The sequence below is a fragment of the Belonocnema kinseyi genome, chromosome 6, assembly GCF_010883055.1.
Source record: "Belonocnema kinseyi isolate 2016_QV_RU_SX_M_011 chromosome 6, B_treatae_v1, whole genome shotgun sequence".
Classification (NCBI taxonomy): Eukaryota; Metazoa; Arthropoda; class Insecta; order Hymenoptera; family Cynipidae; genus Belonocnema; species Belonocnema kinseyi.
The window spans coordinates 23,783,346-23,791,516 of record NC_046662.1 but is presented as its reverse complement, the minus strand read 5'-3'; the positions used below and the strand labels follow the sequence as shown (position 1 = coordinate 23,791,516).

Below are 8,171 nucleotides of genomic sequence, written 5' to 3'. Positions count from 1 at the left end.
TATGCTAGAACACTTGCGGGAAAAATGCAGAAGGCAGTTGTCCTTGGGTCACTCCGTGTTCTTAGGGTGCACGAGGCTTTTGCTGGATCGTCGTATTGATTCCTTTACAGACTGTAACCACCTATCTCACCCAATGCTCACAAGAAGGGGGACATGCGCACTGTGATTTGCTATCTCCTTTTCTCCCACAAGAAATGTGCGTGTGAGTGCCGTGTCGAATGATAACTAGAAACTGAGGTTATGTGCCAGTAAATATTGTCAATTGAGTAGGTTAAAACATAGTTATTCCTTTCGTACTTTTGTTCCAATAGGATGTTTCGACACTTTGGACCACAACGCGCCATTTTTTCTCGCTAGATTTTTATTTTTCAAAATTCCAACAGTGAAGCTTACTTGACTTTGCAAAGACTTTTGCAAAAAATTGATATAACCTCAATTTCTGCGGTTCTTGTGTTTGTCAAGCACTGGCACTCGCTCGCATACTTCTCGCGGGAGAAAAGGAGATAGCAAATTACAGTGCGCATGTCCCATTCCTTGTGAGCATTAGGAAGTCTGACAATAAATATTACAGTTACCGCAGTCAGAACTTATGTACGGAGATCGTTCTCCTTATTATTACTCCGTGATATATATCAGTTTTAAATCAGTTTTAAATTTAGGTGGACGATGGCCAACCAAGTGTTAACAGGGTTGAGCTGATTGCTGTATCTAGGCAGATTTCGCGGATTCTTAACACGCTGCTTCGTTCTCTTGTGTATTTCAAGAGAACCAATCACTAACTAAACAGGGTGATAAAAAAATCTATCTTCTGAACTTCTCTAAAAGAAAGGCAGGTGGGTGTTCATTGGAGCGCCGGCCTCCGGGCTAGTGGGCTTCATTCTAAGCATGGGGTCCCATACTCATAAAATAGTGGGTCAGTTAGATGAAGATTTAGATGAATTTGACGAAACTAATGCTAATCTAATTCACAAAGCTCTTATGCAGGAATCCGCCTCTACACAGAATCCTCAAAACCTAACCTCCCAAGTAATGGTTCATCCTAACCTATCTTTTTCGAACATTGACTCCGAAATGGATACGAGTATCTCCTCAAAAACTACAAACAATGTAGCTCCTAATCTTAATCACAATAAAAACGGGAATTCTCCTGAGCAAAGCCCTCATTGGGCTCTAAATAAAGTAAAAACTACCAACAAGAGAACTTTAGATGACCATCATAATGATAGTAATACCTCCAAATCGAGACATACTAACAGCACCCAATTTCCTTTTAATTACGAAACTTTGAAACCGAAAAATCTCTACTCTAAAAATAAGAAGGGTTCTTTCACAGTTGAAATCGACAGTTCTACTAATGCCCCATACAGGTTCTGTCTTTGAGTAAAATTCTAAATAAAAGTTTTAAGGATGTAGTCATTGAATGCAAAAAGAAAGGAACATCTAGATTTACTGTACTTCGCAAAACTGGCCCTGGAACCAACAAAATTGTCGAAAACTTAGACAAAATTAACCGTAATCTCAAAGCCCACATCCCTAACTTTAGAGTCACTCGTTTAGGCATAATAAGAAATATGCCTGTTCATTTTTCAATAAAAGAAATTAAAGAACAATCAATTAGTTCTGCCCCTATCATCGAAGTCAAACGCTTTGAATGGAAAGACAAAGAGGGAAATTCAACTCCTGGTACCACGGTTATCCTTACCTTCGATGGTCAACTCTTACCACAAGACATTAAACTTTTCTTCCTTCTTCTCCGTGTTGATCCTTATGTCACTCAACCAAAGATTTGCTACTCCTGCTATAGACACGGACATGTAAAAAGCATTTTCAAAAACCCGCGATGCTTATATTGTGGCGAAAAACCCCAGGACATAGGTCAAATCTGCACCAAAGTCTCTGATAATCCTAAATGTCTTAATTGTGATGGATCACACTGGGCCACTGATAAATCTTGCCGCAAATACGTAGAAGAAAAAGAAATTAGGAAAATCGCGGCCTATAAAAACATTGGAATCAAAAGTGCAGCTTTTCTGCATAATCAGGAAAAACTAAATCGAAATCCATCACCAAATCTAACGACCGCACACTTTGACTTCTCTAATTTTCCTGACTTAGGAGATGTAAATCTTGAGTAGCTAAATCAAAACCAAAACCAAAATTTTTCACACTAGCACTATAGTAATGCTCTCAAGAAACTCTCTTCCCCAACCCATCGTTCCTTTACCCCCTCCTCCTCTCGACTTCCTCACCGAAAAAACACTAATCCATCACAATCGGAATCTCAATCTACTCAGTCTTTCTCCTACCTTTACTCGAGAGAACCCAGCCCTTCTGGTAATGGAATTCTTTTACAGAATCGACCACTTAGCTCCCCATCTAGATATCCTACCCCACCCCTCTCAGCTTCTGTCAATATCGAAAATCTCGTAAATATGATTTCATCCTTAATGGATTTACTCAAACTTTTTTCTCCAATCATTTCCCTCTTCCAAAGTGGGGGACTTGAACAAATTGTTAAATCCCTTGATTGTATGAAAACCCAAACCCTTTCATAGATAATAGATTTTCAAATATTATATAATCCTAACATTTAATAACACACTGAACTTATACGATTATGAGAAATTTAACAAAGTGAAGGATTATCCAGTGGAATTGTAGAGGTATGGTTAATAAAAGAGGTACCTTGGAAAGAATTTCACACATTTATTATGTTGTATTGTTAAATGAAACTTGGCTCCAAAATAAAAATAACTTCTTTCTAAAAAACTTTAACGTCATTCGAAAAGATCGTACCAATCACATGGGTGGCGGTTTAATAATAACAATTAGGAATGACATTCCATTCACTCATACTCCAGTCTATGAAGTTCCGGACCATTTGGATACACTTGCTATCTCTATCCCCTCTAATTGGGGCGAACTCATTATAACTAATATATATAGAAATCCTAGAGCCCCCAATAGTTCTATTGACTGGAACAATTTCCTCAATTCAATTTCAGGACATTTCCCCTCTATATTTATCGGAGGAGCCTTCAACTGCCATCATCAATTATGGGGATGCGATGTATCTTCTTCTTCCGGAAACAAATTATTGGAGGCCATTGGGAATTTTACTCTGAGCATTCTCAATGATGGTTCTCCTACACGTTTTACCCGTCCCTACGAAGCCAAATAAGCTATAGACCTCACTATTGTTTCAAGAAACCTCTTTCCCCTTAGTGACTGGAAGTTTGAACCAAGACAAAATGGGCAGTGATCATTTCCCGATCTCCACTACCGTTGGAATTTCCTTCTCTTTCTTCAAGTTCTTCTCTAATAAATACAACCTGAAAAAAGTTCGTTGGACCACCTTCTATAAAACCTTAAAAGATGTTAAATTCGATGATGCAGATACTCATGTTACTCCAGCTCCTTTCATAGCCCTTCAAGCATACTATAACCTCTTTGACTTAATTAATGCAGCCCTCCACACAGCAGGTCCAAAAATAGAAAATAAATCCTCCCGAGATCATACAAATTCCCCACCTTGGTGGAATGAGGAATGCAGCAAACTTGAAAGACAAAGAAAGGCCAAACTTGGCAGATACCGCCACAGGTGCACCTATGAGAACTTTCTGGACCTTCAAAAATTTGAAGCCACTACAAAACGAACCTTGCAAAAAACCAAAATTCTAGGGTTTAGATCTTTTTGTCAATCCTTATCTTCAACCTCTAAGCTTTCTAACGTTTGGAACAAAATTCGAGGCTTCAGACATAGATTATTATCTCCTCTCTCACCTACCACTTCCACTGCGAATACAGAAACCGTAACAAAAATGGAGGATTTCATAGAAAGATTCCACCAAATCAGTGCACCCCCAAATGACCTACATCCTATTCTTCCCCTTCCCACCACTTCACACCATCTTTCTGTACCATTTAGACTCCAAGAAATAAAATATGCTGTGAAAAAATCTAAAACCAAATCCTCTTCCGTCCTTGATAAAATTGACTATGAAGTTATACAAAATCTTTCTGATAATATTCTCAGTCAACTTTTAAGAGTCTACAATTTAATCCTGAATGAAGGTTCCTTTCCTGACTAAGTTAGTTATTTTTAATTCCAACAAGAATCGCATCCTAAGGGATTCCCATGTAACTTTAGACAATAACAGAATTTCACTTTCTTATGAAGTGACCTTCCTAGGACTGCTTTTCGACTGCCAGCTATCTTGGATACCTCACTTTACATACCTAATAGACAGAATCCATAAAGTTACCAATATCATTAAATTTCTTAGGGGAATTTGGTGGGGCGCTAATCCCAAAACCTTGCGTATGCTGTACCACTCTCTAATTAGAAGCTTTCTCGAATATGGATGCCAAGCTTTAACAATCTGTAGCTGCAAACCATATGATAAGATCTGCAAACTATAAAATCAAATTCTAAGATTAATTCTTCGTTATCGTATATTCACTCCTATCCCGGTCATGTACGCCGAACTAAAAGAGCCTCCCCTACTTCGCCGCTTTCAACTCCTAACAGAAAAATTTCTCTTAAAAGTCTTTTCAATGGAATACCATCCATCACTTGAATCCCTTTATAGGCTAGAATCAACCACAGCTTGAAATAATGCTTACAATTATAGAAATACCTTCCTCTTACTAAATGCATGCATACACTTAAATAAATTTGAGTCCAAAATTATGTATTCCTATACCCCTATCAAATACCTCTTAGATTACTCTCTTGAATTCGATACCACTAACATAAACCTACAGTGGGGGGAAATCTTAATGAAAAGTTCTTCCCTAAACCTGAATTTAACCAATATATTAAGAAAAACCTTAAAAATGCAAAAAAAATACACAGATGGTTCTAAGAAAGAAGCAACTCAACACACAGGAATCGAAATTACTTGTCCCCAATTAGAAATCTTTAGGACATTTAAACTATTTCATCACTCATCTATTTTCACGATTGAAGCTGCTGCTTTATCTGAAGCATTAGAAATTATACTAGAGGAAAAAATATCCCCAGCTGAAATAGCCTCAGACTCCAAAAGCGTCTTGCATGCATGCCTTAACTTTAGTCACTTGGAAACCAAAAATTATTTTATTTACAAAGTAAAAAATCTGCTCTCCCTGGCGAAAGAAGCTAATATTAATATTAGTCTTTATTGGATACCTGGACATAAAGGAATCTTTGGCAACGAAGTAGCTGATAAACTAGCCAAAATGGCTCTAACTTCTGGTACCCCTTTAGATTATAGAATCCCTTATACTGATTTCTTTAAGTCAATCTATGACGCGTACCTCAGACTTACGAATTCTGACCTAGAAAGAGATAGTTCACGCAGACGAGTGGACCTCTATTACTTTCAAAATTTTTTTTCAACCTTTCCTAAACCTTGGTTTTTTCAATCAAAATCGGGAAATAGAAATGATATTGTTAATATCTGTCGTCTTAGAAGCAATCATTACGCTCTTGCTGATAGTTTAGCTAGGAAAAATTTTGTAGAGTCATACGAATGTCCTTGCGGGCACCCTGAAGAAGGTATTAATGATGTTTTATGGGCCTGTTCCCACTTTCATGAACAAAGGAAAAAACTCGAATTATCCTTAACAAAAATAAACAAATTTTCTCCTTTCTGTGTGGAAAGCTTCTTATATTAACGTAATAGTTATGCTTGTAATCTAATTGTAAAATTTCTTAGAGACTGCGAACTACTAGTTTAAACTGCTATTTTATATATTGCTTTCTCCCTTTTTGCTTTTCTTTACTTATACACCTCATGCTTTGAATTTCTCACGCTTTGCGACTCATGAACCCCACATGTTGTGAAATAACATACATTGGACACAACAATTCTATTTGAATTACCCGCCTACTCTACGAACACTTCTAAGCATCTATAGATCCATCTATACTCTATCCTTGAAAATACATACTTGAAAGTCTAGAAAATTATAAATACTTGCTTTGGCCAGATAGGTCTCGCTGTCATCAGCAAGGGATGTCCAACGCGGAAACCTGGACATGCGCACAGACCTAGTGCTAAAGAAAAGAACACCAAAGAAGGAGAAGAAGAAATCCAAGAGTAATTCCAGGACTCGGACGATATGCAAAGTTCTGTACCACCAACAATGTCGGACATGAGCTAAATCGCGTAGCCGTCGTAGGCATACCGCACGCACACAACCTGATATCCGTTTTGACTGATGCATATTTAGAATTGAGATCAGCCCTTTTCGACTCCCCGACCTTTTGTACAGCAGTTGCTGTCGCTTACAAGTTCCACATAACGGGTGAACTCATCCGCTAGCCACGAGATAGCGCGTCATTCATCCTGCTCCAGAAAAACATTGAGTCTTACGTATCAAAACTATTTAAATAATAAAATAGCGGATTTTAATTTACAATTCTGATTTTTGGTGATAATAGTGAGATATAGTGCGTTTTCTTAAATCTTTTGTTGTTTTGAATATATGTCGTTACAAGGGATACAACTCCTGTAAAGAAAAGCGGACTCTTCTTTCAGTTCCTTCAGATTCGGAGCGTCGTCTCGAATAAGAAAAAGCAATTCCTCGGCAGGATTATGTTTCAAAAAATGGTCAAGTTGTTTGTGAGCTACATTTTTTACCTGAACAAATTGTCAGGACACGAGAAGTAAAGGATCCCGATGTCAATGTTATGTCCTCGACATGTATGTGTTTAGAAGTTTCATACTTCACATATTATTGAAGTTAACGAAACTGGAAATGTCAGTGTTTTGTCTTCATACAAAAGTATTGAGAGAGTTTATTATTATAAGCAATATTTTCTAGAACTTTGAGAAGAATTATTTATAAAATTATAAAGTAGGTAAATAGGTATGTTATGTGCTTTTTTTTAAACTCAATTTTTTCAAATCCTCACTAATTTTTGTCGTATTGAAATATTTCTCGTTATCTTTTTTAATTAAGAAGCGTTTATTGTCTTATTTTGAAACCGACCGAAAAATATGGAAAAGCTTCAAAATTAATAAAATAATGGTAGTTTTTCTAAAAATATGAAAAGTTGTTTTAAAAACAACCCAAAATTACATATTTTTTGCCAATTTCGTTTTACAATTTTAGTTTCATAATAAATATATCTTGTGAGTTTTAAACGGGCACGCATAACACTGCAAACGAAAAAGATTAATGTTTGTCTGTATTCATACCTAAAATTGTTTCCTAAATTTGTCCTTGAATGATCCAATTAGTTTTTAAATTTTGGGAAGTAATGATGAATATCTACATGCCTTAAAGTTGTTATTTATGTTTTATTTGCAGTAATATATACATGACATTAAAAATTGTCATGTATTATAGTACTTATATTGTATGTCATTTAGTTGTGAATTTTAGAGAAATATACTGAATTTGTTGATTTTGCTAATATCTACTTATTCGTTTAATTCATTTAATCCACCCACTCCCCTCTTTTTCTACGTATATTTGGTTAAAAAAAGCATTTTATTACTTGATAACAATAAATTGTGCAATAAGTATGTGTTTGAATTAAAGAAATATTTGCATACAACCATTTTTATTGGCTTGTTATATTTAACAACAAAAAATTTTTCGTTCTTAAAAATTGAACTAATAACATTCAAAATTGTTTAATTCTTAAATTATAATACTGAAGAAAACATTAAGATAGTATTATATTTGCTAATTTCGTTATTCAACTTTCTAAGATATTGTTATATCATAATTTTATTTTCTTAGATTTTTTATCATAATATTTCGTTTTCTCTTAAGATTTTTATTTTTTCAATATGGTTCCGACTTCCAATTTGTTAAAAAATTAATTTATATTTGTTATTGAAAAATGTATTCCTAGTATGTAGTACCTATTAATCATTTCATTAAAAAACACATACTTATTTACACATGTTTCATACCTATTGTTAGTAACAAACGTGTGTATACACTTTAAAAATAATCCTTTTTCAATCATTCTTTTACACATGACTTTTATATTTTTAAACTTTCAATTGCCCATCAAAGAATTGTTGGTCTTAATTTTATGATCTGAAATAATGCTCTAGAATGTTTTTACGAGGGTAGTTCAATAAGTCCTTAGAATGACCAACAGATGGCGCGCGAATCGCTCAAAATCATCTGTTTTCAGTCAGCACCACTCCCGACTAGATATA

General features: G+C 35.4%; 1 protein-coding gene across 1 annotated transcript; it reads left to right on the top strand.

The window, feature by feature from the left end:
• The first annotated feature begins 3,251 nt into the window (after positions 1-3,251).
• On the top strand, positions 3,252-4,091 carry LOC117175300. The gene has a single exon (XM_033365008.1). It carries the CDS (start codon positions 3,252-3,254, stop codon positions 4,089-4,091), a length of 840 nt encoding a protein of 279 aa, XP_033220899.1.
• The last annotated feature ends 4,080 nt before the right edge of the window (positions 4,092-8,171 follow it).

Coding starts and splice junctions, on each gene's coding strand:
- LOC117175300 (XM_033365008.1), top strand. CDS start 3,252: ATGGGCAGTGATCATTTCCCGATCTCCACTACCGTTGGAATTTCCTTC.